Below are 13,928 nucleotides of genomic sequence, written 5' to 3' on the forward strand. Positions count from 1 at the left end.
TGGTAGTTGAATCGAGAGAAAGTAGGGGGCAGGTGAGTGGGGCGACTGAAAGCACAGCATAAGCAAGAGGGAAGAGTTGGACTCTTGTTGCCTATGTTTTTTACCCCTTAAATGTCCTACCTCAGCAGTCCCACCATCCCTGAGTGGCTTCATGAAATTCCAACCAGGAGAAAAATGGCTGAAGCACAGTAGTTTGGGGGCAAAAAATAAGAATAGGAAAAGGGTTCTCCCTGCCATTCCACCTCAAGTTCTCAATTCCAATTCCCACCCACCTCTTATATTTAGCAGGACCAAGGTGGTTCTGCCACTGCGATATCAAATTTAATTTTCAGCAGTTTCACCGAATCTAGCTTAATGTGGGACAAAGTGTAGTTTAATAATCAGAATGCTGGCCTGAGTCTTAAAAACAGTTGTGATATATATTCTTATGGAATGGAGTTTGGAATGAATATTGTTGGGCATCTTCTGTGGTGGCACCCCAGTTACAGAATGTCTTTTGTCTTTTTGGCACTAACTCAAAATTCATGTATTTCCTCAGCCATTTATAGAATATCAGCAGTGAATTTATTTTGAAGAATGAAGATTGCTGTTATTTACTATATCACTAACACCAAATAAACATGGTTCCTGCTTGTTTTTATGGTAGTTTGGAATTTGATGCATTTATGTTCAGTATTTAAGTTCAGGTTCGAAATATTTTACATAAACATATACATATACATATATATTCACTGCATTAAAATATTCCACTGCACTCTGCCTTCCATTCAGCTTGCTCATAGATGATCTCATTCCTCTATGAAGAAAGCCATGCTCTGACTCATGGAACTGTCTTTAAACAACCACAGTCGACAATACCTTCTAATTTAATGTTCACCTTTTAAATCACTCTATTGAATAAGCATACATTCAGTGCTGAATTCACTGAAAGCAATGCAAATTTAGATCATTATTATCACTGTCTCTAGTATTCCTTCCTTTGCAAATTCATACAACATTTGTCCCCAAATTTGCCAGTGCCATTCACATAAATCTGGTGAATTCTTAACCTTTGAGTAACGTCAGCCATATTAGGAGTACTTGACAGCTATGGAAGTTTCACATTCTGCAGCCTTCATTTCTTCAGAGTCCTTCCCCCACCCCCCGCATTGTGAACTATTTTTTATTTCATGTGAATGTATTCAGAAATGTCAGTCTTCACATTTTATACCTCTCTCAAGTATCATAATTGGTAGTAAGGATCTTAACAGGTTATCCAAAACTGGCTTTGGTTTTTCATATAAACGTATAGATAAGACAAAAACTGATTACTAAATGTGTAATCATTTAGCTGCATAACTAACTGACCACACGATGGAAGTCAACTCACAGTTTGGCTTCATGCTGCAAAATCAGCTAAAACGGTTTGGCCTGAGAAGGCTCCGTCTCATGAGCTCGAGGTCCTTCTACCTCTTTCCAACGCAGAAAGGACAAAGAGAAACGTGTGTCCTCACCTTGTTCCTTCCTTCCACAAACTCTGTCCAGGTGTCAATGCTTTCAATGGCATTCACAGCATCCAGCTGCGACACATCCTTCCAGTCCTTACACTCGGGCATCCGGTCTCGCTGATGGCGCCGGACAGTCCTCCTCCTGCTCCTATTTATCCAGAAGCCATGAAAGAAGAAGAGACAGAGAGAAACAGGAGATTTGGTTAGCCAATAAAAGACGTTACTGGGAAGATTACAGGGCATTAACATACAATGCTGCCTCTAATATAATTAGGAGGAGAGGGAAAATGCCTAAGGGGGAGCACGAGGTGGCCTTATAAAACTTTGCATGGTACAGAGAAAACGGATAAAGAGAAAATGTTCTCCCTCTCCCACAGTATGAGAAATCAAGGATCGCCAGTGATAGCAAGAGAGTCAGAAGAGATGGAATATAAGCACTTCTCTTCATGTAGTGAACAATTTGCTCCATTTCATGTGGTGATAACCACTAGCTTAGATTGCTTTAAAAAGGGGTAAAAAAATGAAAGGATATTTCATATACAGCTATCAGATTGTTATATGGAGCCAGCAGCAGTTGGTGGGGTGGTAAGGTCCAGAAAGCTTAAGGTAGTGCAGGCAGGGTGATGTGTGGCAAGAGCACTGAACTGGCTCCTTTGCCATGCCTGCACAGTTAAGCTCCCTGCACCTTGCCCCTCCCTCTGCCTGGAACCCTGACCATATGGGGTGCCAGTGTCTGGGGAGCAAAAGCAGGAGAAGAATATAGCCTTCATGCTGTGTGGATGCGCGTGTTAGATATATGGTGTGCACACAACCTGAAAGAGTTTTTAATGTGGGAGGTCAGGGGATTGATATGCATCTAAGGGACACTGACTGAGAGTTAAGAGAGAGTATGCTACAGGGTGTGGCATCCTGCAACATGTGTCAGAAGGTGTCTGCTGGAAAGTCGGGTTCAAATGTAATGCAATGTGGGTACCTGGATAAAGTGTCTGCACTGCTGTGTATGCAGTAGACCAGGTATGGACAACTGGTGGCCCAAAACATTTCTGAGAGTGTTGGATAGTTCTGGCACCCAAATTAACATCTGGCAGATAGTGTGCTCCTCCGCCCAAACAACATGCCTTCATTAGAGAAGATGAGGGGACAGATGTTTAGCTCACTTAGTGTACCATAACAAGAGTGAGAATCTGTTTAAACAACAGGAAATCATGATGCATCCTCTGAAGCTGGGATAAGCATAAAGATTGTGGCCTTGGGAGACAGTGCTAATAATTCAACAACTCCTCTCCTTCCTGACAAGGCCACAAAGCATTCTGATGGGACTGGAAATGCCCTTGTTTCCTCAGCCAGTCAAACAGTACATTTACAGCATCAGTATTTTTATAGATGCCCCACTTCCTCCTGGGTCAATAATGCTTCCCTGTCACATTCCTCTCTATCTTAGAGGTCTCTTTCTATCTTTCTTTCTCAATAATAATAGACCTTTGCTGTAAAATGTCCTGCCAGCAGTACCCAAAGGAACAGGAGGCAGTTTGTCTCCTGCACAATAACCATTCAGACAGAGATAGAGGTCATATAAATTGTCCTTGTTTCTAAGGGCAGTTCCACAACTACTTTTGCCACATCCAGAGTCTGTCACACCTGGTCAAACAGGGCCTCCATGAGGAAAAGAACCTCTAGCACTACTGCCTCTTCCAAACTGGTGCATGCTGAATACTACTGCAACTCACCACAAGCTTCTCCAGTCAACCAGCAAGAGAAAAAGGAAAATTATGGGGCACCCACAAGAGATGCAGGTGGTGCTGTGGTCTAAACCACAGAGCCCAGGGCTTGCCGATCGGAAGGTCAGTGGTTCAAATCCCCGTGACGGGGTGAGCTCCAGTTGCTCAGTCCCAGCTCCTGTCAACCTAGCAGTTCAAAAGCACGTCAAGTGCGAGTAGATAAATAGGTACCGCTTCCGTGGGAAGGTAAACGGCTTTTCCATGTGCTGCTCTGGCCACATGCTCCGGAAAAACTGTCTGTGGACAAACGTCAGCTCCCTCGGCCAGTAAAGCATAGCTGTCAAGTGTCCCTTATTTGAAGGGACAGTCCCTTATTCCAGTGCCATGTCCCGCTGCTGTCCCTTATTGATAGATGTCCCTTAAATGTCCCTTAAATGATGTCCGTTAAATTTCAAAGGAAGCAGCTCCTCCCCTCCCTCCCTGCCGGCCAGGGAGGAGGGAGGTTCCAACTGTGTTGCTTGGCTGTGTTGCTCACCCAATAAGAAGTCTAAGAACGACTGGGGGGGTGGAGCTAGCATGCCTTGTGTGTGGCTAGTTAATGCAAGCTGAGGAGGTTTTTGAATGCTGGACGCCATTTTGTTGCACGTGTTGCTGCAAACTTTGCAGTGCAAAGCCAGACCGGGGAGCCATCTTAAGTTGAGGCTGCATAGGCCTTGTGGTGCATGTGATTCAGATTCTATTCAGTTGAACCTCTGGTTACAAAGTTGGTTGGACAGTGTTCTCGAAGCTACCAGCATGAGTTTGACCAGACTGCAGGAGGACAGGAAGACTGGAGTGCCTGGAACAGGTGAGGCTGCAGGTCCCTTATTTTGGCTACTGGTCCCTTATTTTCAAGGCTGCTGGTCCCTTATTTTCAAATCTGTAAGTTGACAGCTATGCAGTAAAGTGAGATGAGCGCCGCAACCCCAGAGTCGTTCACAACTGGACTTAACTGTCAGGGGTCCTTTACCTTTTTAGCAGCCTGCACAGCTCTTTGGGCTACATTGTTTGGGACAGGGAAAATAAGCACCCTGCATCTCACCCAGTTGAAGCACAGATACTAAACAGTCTGGGAGAAAACAAGCAGTTCAAGCCTTTCTTAGCAAGCTGCCCAAGTTTCCTTGGAGACAGGCCTACTTCACATTCTCAGAACTGTTGCACTAAGGGGTTTGTTTTGGAGTTAAAATGCTGAAGGCCAGTAAAATTCTCATTTATTAAATGGCTGCTGCCCTATGTTTCAATTCTGTGTTAATGTTTCCAAGAACTGTTTCCCTCCACAGAGTCGAAACAAAGTGGACCACTTTGTTTCGTATTCTTGTTCTCTCTTTCTCTCACACATTCTTCTTCTCCCAATCTAATGGGCTTTTTTTATCTCTCTGCTTCTTGATGTAGTCACAGGCAACTTGGAGTCCAAAACTTTTTATGAGTCTTTCTATCACTTAGTATTACAACAGCTCCATACATTCTGCCTTATGACTTTAACTTGCGTGAATCTGCTACTTCTACATTCACTCAGCTTTTACTGAATCTTCATCGTCACTTTGAATCAAATATGATCTTGGGGTCACACAGAGGTACAGTGTGTGGGGAGCATGGCCCTGGGCACAGTTTAGAGAGGGGCATGACTAGGCGCCCCTCCCAGACTCCCTTATTGGGCCTGTCTCCGGCTCCTGGGCCAGGTCTGACCCGGGAGGCGGAGAGAAGGAGGATAGTCACAGCAGCAGTGTTGCTGCCCCTCTCCTCGGCCGGGCAGTGCTGTGTGAGGATGCTGCCAAGGCAGCATTATCATGCCTGGCTGGGCACAGCAGGCTCCCACCGCCCCTGCCCCCTTAGGGCATGCCCTATGCACCCAATTTAGGTGGCAGGAGCGTACGTTCCACTGCTGGGGTAACATACTGTTCAGTCATTTTTGCAGGCTTTCACACTTTACTTTGACAGATTTGCGATTTCAAGCTTCTGCCTTTGTGGAATTTACTGAAGTAACATAAGTTCTTTGTGTGGGATAGCCAGCCTCATATAACCAACTTGCTTAAGTCTAATTAACACATGAAGGGGTTAATACTATAGAGTAAGCTGTTTTGCCAGGCTTAGTTATGCCCACTTCCCCTCACCTTGGGAGGAACTAGGTAATCAAGCCTATCGTTTCTTCCTAGTCTGTGGGAGAAGCTCAGCATGTGAAGATGCTAAACTGGTTGCTCCAACTTAGCCACATGGCTCTAACAAGCCACTCTTGAGTTCCTATACCAATAATTTGGGAACTTTCACTACTGTAACTAATCCAGGTTTTACTGCCTGTGCAGCTTTTTCTGTACTTGCCCCAAACTTGGATTTTGGCATCTAGGGAATTCTTTATATAGTATACCCCTTTTTTCATTGCACCAACACTTTGGGGTCCAAACATATTCTTATCTAGTTTTATTTTCAACAACCACTGGATCATCTCACTCTGCATTCTGACTATTAAAAAAACCCCTTTATCTATTAGCACTACTAGAACCTTCTGAGGTGCATGAATTATACAGCAGTACTCATATAGATTTGTTTTTATGAGATATTGTTCTGGTAAGCAACAAGGGCATTGAAACACATCTTTGTAAAACTTTGTATCAGACTCCCATCGATCTTTCTAAGTCTGTTTCTGTTAAATAGAGTATTAAACGCCTTAGATGCCACTTCCTACCTAGACATTTTCTGGCAGCTACATAAATTTTCTGCAGGAAAAACCCACACACATTGAAAACCTCACAACTCTGCCATTGTAATAATTTTTGCCTTCATTGTCCCTGCAGACAAGCAGCAGGCAGGTTTTGAGTTCTGCCACTAGCATGCTCAGAAACAAATCTCTTGAATAGGCTAACAAATCTCTACAGCTTCCTAAGATGGTGCAAACTGCACCAGGCAAAGCAGCTTTGGTTTGATAGATGTCTGTGAAGACTGAAGAGCCACTTATTTATAGGCGATTCTTCATGTTAGACCACTGCATTTCTCGTTCTTGTTCTGTCAAATGGCTGAGTTGAGTCCACTTTACAAATTGCCTTTTCATGCAGCTGCTGGCCTGTTCATGTTTGTGAACAATTGCTTCTCAGCTCTACTTTAAACTAGGCCTAGATCCTAACCAGTTTTCAGACACGGAAGGGCCAAACTTGAAATTGATGCAGGAGTTATGGGCTCAGGTTCCCCAGCTTTTAAAAATATTTAAAAGTAGCCACAGGGCCCCTCATTCAGATTGTCACTGCCATGTTGTGGGGAAATTGTTTTGCTTTTTAACACCTCTGTGCCTGCATTACATTTCCCTGATTTAAATCAACTCTGAGGGCAAAAATGTACATCTACGCATACAATACTGCTATGTTCTCCCTTCCCAAACACAGCAGTTTCAATCCAAATATGAGCCCTCTGTAGCTGCTTGTCTTTCTTTGGAAAAATGAGACATCCAGTTCTTGAATCTCCCATGGCATGCCTAGTTTGGACCTAAGCCAATAGTTCAGTCCTCAGTGGCCAGAGAAATCAAAGGAAAAGCACTAGCAGGATGATTCTATGCAGGAGTAATCAGCAACATCTTTACATATTCAACACCAGAAGAAAAACCTGTCTAAACCCCTGCTCTTAACCCTGCTCCTTTGTGTTGCTCCATGAGAAATCTAAAACGCACCCCCATGGCACAATTAGTTGCTAGAGAAGCATGGAATCTCTTTTCCAGTAGTCAGGTTTCATGCCACCCCAGTCACACCCATAAGGAGGGAGAATTTTGTGGGCCAAATGAATAGCCCCCTCTCTTGGGACTAGAAGATGCAGGCAGGAGGGTAAACCTCATTGTCTGCTCCACTCATATGAATAAAAAACTGATGCTCTTGCACAAGGACCACCATTTGTACTTTCACCTACAGATGCTGGACAATAATACCTCTCTGAGATCAAGGTGAAAATAACAGCTTATTATGACATTTGAATTACCGATAGGTCTTAGTCATAGGTTTTAAAGTGAAGGAACAGGCTGCATTTAGCTCCTGGCCAACATTATGGCATGCCCTTCAAATGGACAGGTACACCACTCTCCATGCCACTACAAATGTTCTCCAAAAGGCAGTGTGGAGAAATATTGTCCTGTAAGTGCAAGAAGCCACTGCACACAAATGGCTTCATTTCTGTTACTGTAAGTTGTTTTAATCCATTTTTAACATTGTGTTTTAATTGTTGTAGCCTGTCCTGGCACCTTAAAGTGAAGGGTAGGCAAGTAACAGCAGCAGCAACAGCAGCAACAGCAGCAACAGCAACAGTTAGCAACAGCAACACGGAGGCTACCCATTTTGATTTGGGTCCAAATCCAAATTTGCAAGGAACAAATAGGAAAATAAAAAAACAGTTTCATTTTTAATGGACTTGCATTAAATTTCAAGGCTTAGCGGATAAAGCCTGCCAAATAGTTCCATTAGTTTTTGTACTAGGCACCTTTAAAAACAAAACCAGAATTCTCTACAATTATTTTACCTTTTGGCAGAAGTGTATGAAATTTGCTCTCTTGTTTGCCTTTTCTGAGAGGATGTACTCTGGCACTTTTTAATCTAGCCATAGTGGTTTTCCTGCAAGGGCAGGCTTTTCCATTTTAGGATGGTCAAAAAAGAAATCACTTAAGCTCCCCTCTTATTTTGTATGCAATCTGTATGCAAATAGCATACACCAGACAGCCCCCTCTTTGTAAGAAACCTGCCAAAATACAAAATGTTTTTTGTGCTGGGTGCTTTTTGAGGATGGGAAGAACTAAAAGGGATTTGCTTCTCTCCCTCTGGTTTTGTGGGCAACTATTTTATTATGAAAATGGTATACTTTCCTAGGGACACCTCTACAACATAACCAGCAACATTTTAAATATCCAAATAACTGAAGTGCCCCAAATCCCACTTCGGTTTGGGGCATACTGAAGAGATACCACTTTAGCTCGGAGATGCCTGAAATCTGTCCGAAGTAGCCCGCTTTGGCATTCATCCAATGCACATCCCTAGTGACCCTCTTGCGGTGACCATCTCATATGCATTTGCATGAAGAAACATGCCAAGGTCTTCCTCCCTTGCTACAGCATCAAGAACACGGCAAAGATCAAAGGAGGCCAGTCACTTACAGATTGTGACGGGAGAACATTGGGCAGGGTGTCCAAGGCCTCCACTGCCACTGGATCTTCTCTGGTGCTGGGATGCCATACACAGTGCAGGTGAGCACCTGTCGGCTTTTACGGGAATAGATGTTGGGTGAAGTTGCTTCTTTCTCATGGATTTGTGGAGGAACTGAAATAAGAAGAATGTTGATCAGCTTTGTAAGTAATAACTGTTCTGGGATGGTTGCCTCTGCTAACTCTCTCTGCCAATAATCACCCACACCAGGGGTCTGCAACCTTTAAGACAAAAAGAGCCACTTGGACCCGTTTCCGAAGAAAAAAAAACTGGGAGCTGCAAAACTCGTCATTATAAAAATAGCTTTTTTGTCACTTTTTTATTATTTCTTTGTTTAACCCCTCAGAATTAGTCCTCCTCATAGAAATAAACGTTAAATTAACAAGTTACCTTTTTTTTGTGTGTGTGTTCTTCACTCCCCTTCAAAACAGTGACCAGCGTACATGCCCCCTTTCAATGCAGTGACCAGCGTACATGCCCCTTACAATGTAGCGGGCGGGCGGGCAGGTGACTAACGCACGCACCACCCCCATGCGACATCACAGCCAGTACAGCGCCCGCCACAGTGGGGAGTGTCGGGGCGCACAATGCGCCTCCTCCCCTCCCCGGAGCCGCGGCAAAGGTGTAAAAGAGCCACATGCGGCTCCGGAGCTGCAGGTTGCAGACCCCTGACCCACACTATCTCCGTCAATCTTCTCCCTCCCCTCCCAACCTCGTGTTGCTGCTGTGTAGTAGTAGTAATTATACTCCTTCCTCTCCCTTAGAATTGCTCTAGGTCCCAGCAGCACTGATGTCACTGCAGCTCACCTGGGCAGGGCTGGAGTGGGGCAGCAATGTCAGGGTGGGATCACCTGATTGGTTCAGCTGGTGCTCCTGTACAGCCTCAACCTCACCAGTGCCATGTTCTGTCCAAAAGTGCCTCACCCAGTGTGGTGGAGCTGCAACACTAGCTTCCCAGCAGCAAGGTTGTTGCTGCTTACCAGGCGAGAGTGGGGAAGGGGTGGGGAGGTTGCATACAGGTAAGGTGCAATGTAAGTGATGCTGGCATTGTGAGGGTGGATCTGCAGCTCCACCCCACCCCACAGGCCAATGCTGGTGCTGCCTTCTATTAAGCAGGATAGCACTATGGAGGCAGTGTACGTTGGTCTTTCCCTGCCCCTGTTGGAAGTCATTGTTTTGAGGAAGAGAATGACACATCATTGCTTGAGGGCAACTGTTACAGGAGAGCAAGCAAATGCTGAACTACCAGCAGGTAATGTACAATTACCTGGCACACCTCTCATTTAAGAAATTATCTACTAAATGCAATGGATAAAATAACCTGAGCTTAAGTTATGGGTGCATTTAGAGTACGGCTGGGTGGGTGTCAGGCTTGCGAGATCTACTTTGTTTTCTACTACAACTTCAAGGACCACCAACCAGAACCAGGTGCAAATTAGTGGATCAGGTACGTGGATGTAAGTTCAGAATTAAGGAACAAGGAGCCTCTGAGCACATGCTCAGTCTAGGAATGAATGAGCAGTTCCCATAACCAAGCTCACAAGTCCTTCACACAAAACACCCATTCATTGGGTGGAATTCAATACTGCACTATTATAGACTTCCAAGTGTGCAAGCAATTCAGCTTGCAGAATGACCCCCCTCTTCTGCCTCAGTGTGCTGTTCTTGGAGTTCTCCAGCCCCCTCTGAACCAAGTTCATGGTGGGTGGGAGGAGAGGTGGGGAAGTCCCATTGCACAGGCAAAAGTACTTGTTCAGGGCTTCTGCTGACAGGGATTGTTAGGAGAATCCTGCTCCTGGTGTTCTTTTTCAACTAATTTGGTGCATGGGGTGAGGGTGTGCAGAGTTTAAACTGTTGCTATTGTTAGACAGCTGGGAATCAGAAGCCCTTGCTGATCTACTGCAAATCATCCAAAGGTCTGCCATTAGATCCCAATCTACCTTCTGCCCAATCCTAATTTAAAACACTGGGAAGTTATTTTCTTCCTCTATAAACACAACAGTGATGTGACTGCCAGGCATGTTATGGATGCTGGACTAGCTCCAGGAAAACTCACTAATTGCAATTCTTTCTTGTGCATTGACATCATGGAGTCAGAAGACTGCAGATCCTTTGGTAGCCTGAATGAGACCCCCCCCCCAATTTTACTCCTCATACCCCTCCCACATTTCACTCTTCTGTCTGCTGCTACTGAGGGCCAAATACAGGGGTCAGCAACCTTTTTCAGCCATGGGCCAGTCCACTGTCCCTCAGACCATGTTGTGGGCCAGACTATATTTTGAAAAAAAAAATGAACGAATTCCTATGCCCCACAAATAACCCAGATAAATAAATAAAAGGACACATTCTACTCATGTAAAAACATGCTGATTCCCGGACCATCCGCGGGCCAGATTGAGAAGGCAATTGGGCCGCATCCGGCCGCTAGGCCTTAGGTTGCCTACCCCTGGCCAAATACAATGTGACCCAGACTGGTGGTGCTGAATCCCTACAAAGCAGAGAAGGGCAGGGAGGGGGGATTTAATGTGCAGGGGGGGGGGAGAAGTGAAATTGTTTCCCCCACCTCCAAATTACCTTTTAGCCTTTCCTTGGCAATAGTAACAAAGCCCCAATGAAAGAGAACTTTGTTTAGAATGCAGTGTCAGTGGGGGTGGGAACATGGAGGTGGGAGAAGATTTTAGTTTCTCCCACCTGCCTGCACTAAACCTTTTTATATAGGGATTTTGGTGGCAATCAAATCCTGAGACATGGATCTGCTGCCATTATGTGCAGTAGGAAACGGTATTTGAACAGAGGGTCCCCCCATTCCAAACCTGACACCCTTTCTTTGCCCTACTCATCATATTATATTATATTTTTTATTTAAAAAAACCCATTGACCCAATGGCATTCATTTTATAACTTTCTGATCTGAAAGGACAGAGAAGTCCCAGAGAGGGAAAGATAACACAAACAGATAAGGAGTCATTCTAGATGCAATGTCATCCTCATTGTTCAGCCTTGTGTGGGGAGAAGAAGGGTTCCAACCCTTTTGCCCTTGCCATGTTCCCAGACAGAGCCAGCTCCCCTCTTGCCAATGACATGCACATGGGGCCAATTTGGACTGGGGCCAGGGGTGAGGGGCAAAGGACTATGGCCTCCATCCTCTATAGCACGGACTTGTTAAAATAAACAACCACACAAGTCCAAATGACATCAGGTACAAACATCTGTCGAACTGCACAGGGTTTCAGGACATTCCTCTCCCATTAGTCCAACCTCCTTACCGTTGACCACCAGCTGGAGACTGATGCTCTTCTCCAGTCCAGCCGGCCCGTTCTTCAGAACCAACGTGTAGGAGCCAGAGTTCTGCTCTGCCACATCCTTGATCTGCAGGGAATATTGAGACTGCCTGTTGGAAATTAACCTTCCATCCTTAAACCTGGGCAGAAGCAGAGAGAGAAAGAGAGAGGTGTGTGTGGATTAGCACGTTCCTCCCAAAAGGCAGTCACAGGGCTTCAGTCCATGGCAGGAGGCACTTCCTCAAAGGGAGGCCTCTCACGAATTCCTCCCCTTCCAGGAAAAGCTTGCTGCGTTTTCTGGCCAAAGGGAAAACACAAAGGGACAACCACCCAAGGCAAAATTCAGATGTATAAAATGCAGGGGAAATTAGGTTTGCAATGTAATGTCAAATTACTTAATTTGCATTTCTCAAAACAATACAAGATCCCAAAACACAGCTTTTCCTCAAAATCCACACTTCTCCAAATTTTGCAATGCATTATCAAACCAAAGAATGTTTTTAAAAAATGTATATGCAAGGGTAAATATGTGCATTTAAAAATACATACGTTAGTGAAGATAACATCCAAAAATGTTACGGAAAATCACTTGCAAAATTGTGTTTAATAGGTAAAATTGTAAAAATGTACATATGAGAAGTGCGTACTAAAATTCTGATAAATTTTCATGAGAATTTTTTTTTTAATTGTAAACTGAAATGGAAGTATGGAGAACTGACTGTGAGATTGGAAAAAAGGGAGAGGAAAAAAAGGAGAGAAATTTAAAATGACAGGCGTGTCCTGCCCTTATGAAATGACACTTCACTGCCTTGTGGTATCTTGCAAAAGTGCCATTTATGGCAAGTCATTGCTACATAGCTGAGCAAGGGGCTGAAGTGAAGGGCTTATACTACTTATAATTTTACACACAGCACAAGCTGATATGACAGAATGAAGTGAGTTTGTGAGAGATGGAATCCACTGGCTGATCAGAATGAGATCAGGATATATGTGGCACCCCCAGGGAGCTCAGCTATTATCCCCTCTGACTGGGACTGAGGTGCAAGTCTAGACCCAAACACTTGCCACCTCAGTACCAGATTCCACGACTTTCCCTTAGTCAGGAGGGCATCAGCTTTCTGAAAGTGTTAACAGGTGTTTACATAGCCACAGGGAATGTGAGACAGCACTTGTGTGTGGGTGGAGAACATTTGTGTGTTTGTGTGGCGTGCGTTTGCCAACAAAGCGAATGATGAGAAAGATTGTTTCTCCCTGCCTCTAACGTCTGCCAGAACTCTGGAGAAAAGATGAGGAAGAATTTTTATGTCTCCGGGGCAAAGAATAGCCTGCTTTGCTATACAATGTTAAAATGGTGGGTAATGAGTCAAGCTTAAGGATCACGGCAGTCAAGAAGAATCGCTCAGGTTTTGAAACAGACCTCCAAATCAGAACCCTCAAGCCGTGTGGGAGGGCAGTGTCACTCCTCTCACAAAATCGATTTCAGCAAGACAGGGGCCTTTCTCCTCCTCTTTTCCCCTTCTCTACAAAGGTCAGTGTCAGGGAACTGCCATCGGAGAGTCAGGTGGTGGAAGGGCTCAAGGAGGCTAGGAGACCCTCGGATGCTGAGGAAGGAACCAGCAGGGGGAGAGAGAGAGTTCCTGCAGAAACTCAGTTGGAGGGATGGCTCCAAGATACTTCCAGTGAGAACAGCGGAGAGGTCTCAGGACCTCTGCTGGGGACGCCTACTCCGCGCAGGAAACTGTCACGCAGAGAATCCAGAAGGAGAGTTTCCGTCAAGGAACTCTTACGTTGGCGTAAATTCCGGAAGCGCCCACTGACGGATTCTGCCAGCGATTGAGGGAGCCATGCATCCATGGCTCCGCGGACTGGGAGAGTTTAGAAACTGATTGCAAAGCCTTGAGGGCTTAACCGCTTATGCACGAGTAGCCCCTTATCCCATCACAGTCAGCCCTGAAGCCTGCTAAGCCCATATGCTAAGAGGGGGAGTGCATTACCACTGGAACTCAGGCTGGGGGTAGGCAACCACTTTCACCGGCAGCTTCGCCATTTCATCTCCCGCTGTTGCTTCAATCACTGGACCCTTCCTCCACTCCACATTGATGAAGGGTTTCTCTGTGAAAACCAGACAGATAAGAGAGAAGAAGAAGAAAGCAGGGTGAAAGCTGTGAGATGAGCATGCTGGAGCTACAGCAGAGATTAGATAGCATTAATCCATACACATAGTAGAAGTATGCACTG

At 45.1% G+C, this 13,928-nt stretch overlaps 1 protein-coding gene across 4 annotated transcripts in view; it reads right to left on the reverse strand.

Annotated features, from left to right (window-relative positions):
* The window catches only part of FLT4 (fms related receptor tyrosine kinase 4), a 93,736-nt gene that overhangs the window by 32,296 nt on the left and 47,512 nt on the right, over window positions 1-13,928 (reverse strand). For all 4 annotated transcript variants that reach the window (XR_013835755.1, XM_079965125.1, XM_079965124.1 and 1 more), the window contains exons 8-11: window positions 13,685-13,802; window positions 11,676-11,830; window positions 8,361-8,523; window positions 1,494-1,635 (exon numbers count right to left, since the gene is read on the reverse strand). Coding sequence is in view for 3 of the 4 variants with exons in the window: in XM_079965125.1 (XP_079821251.1) it covers window positions 1,494-1,635; window positions 8,361-8,523; window positions 11,676-11,830; window positions 13,685-13,802 (578 nt within the window). In the remaining variant the exon portion in view is untranslated. The remainder of the gene's footprint in view (window positions 1-1,493; window positions 1,636-8,360; window positions 8,524-11,675; window positions 11,831-13,684; window positions 13,803-13,928) is intronic.

The sequence above is a fragment of the Podarcis cretensis genome (assembly GCF_951804945.1).
Source record: "Podarcis cretensis genome assembly, chromosome: 2".
NCBI lineage: Eukaryota > Metazoa > Chordata > Lepidosauria > Squamata > Lacertidae > Podarcis > Podarcis cretensis.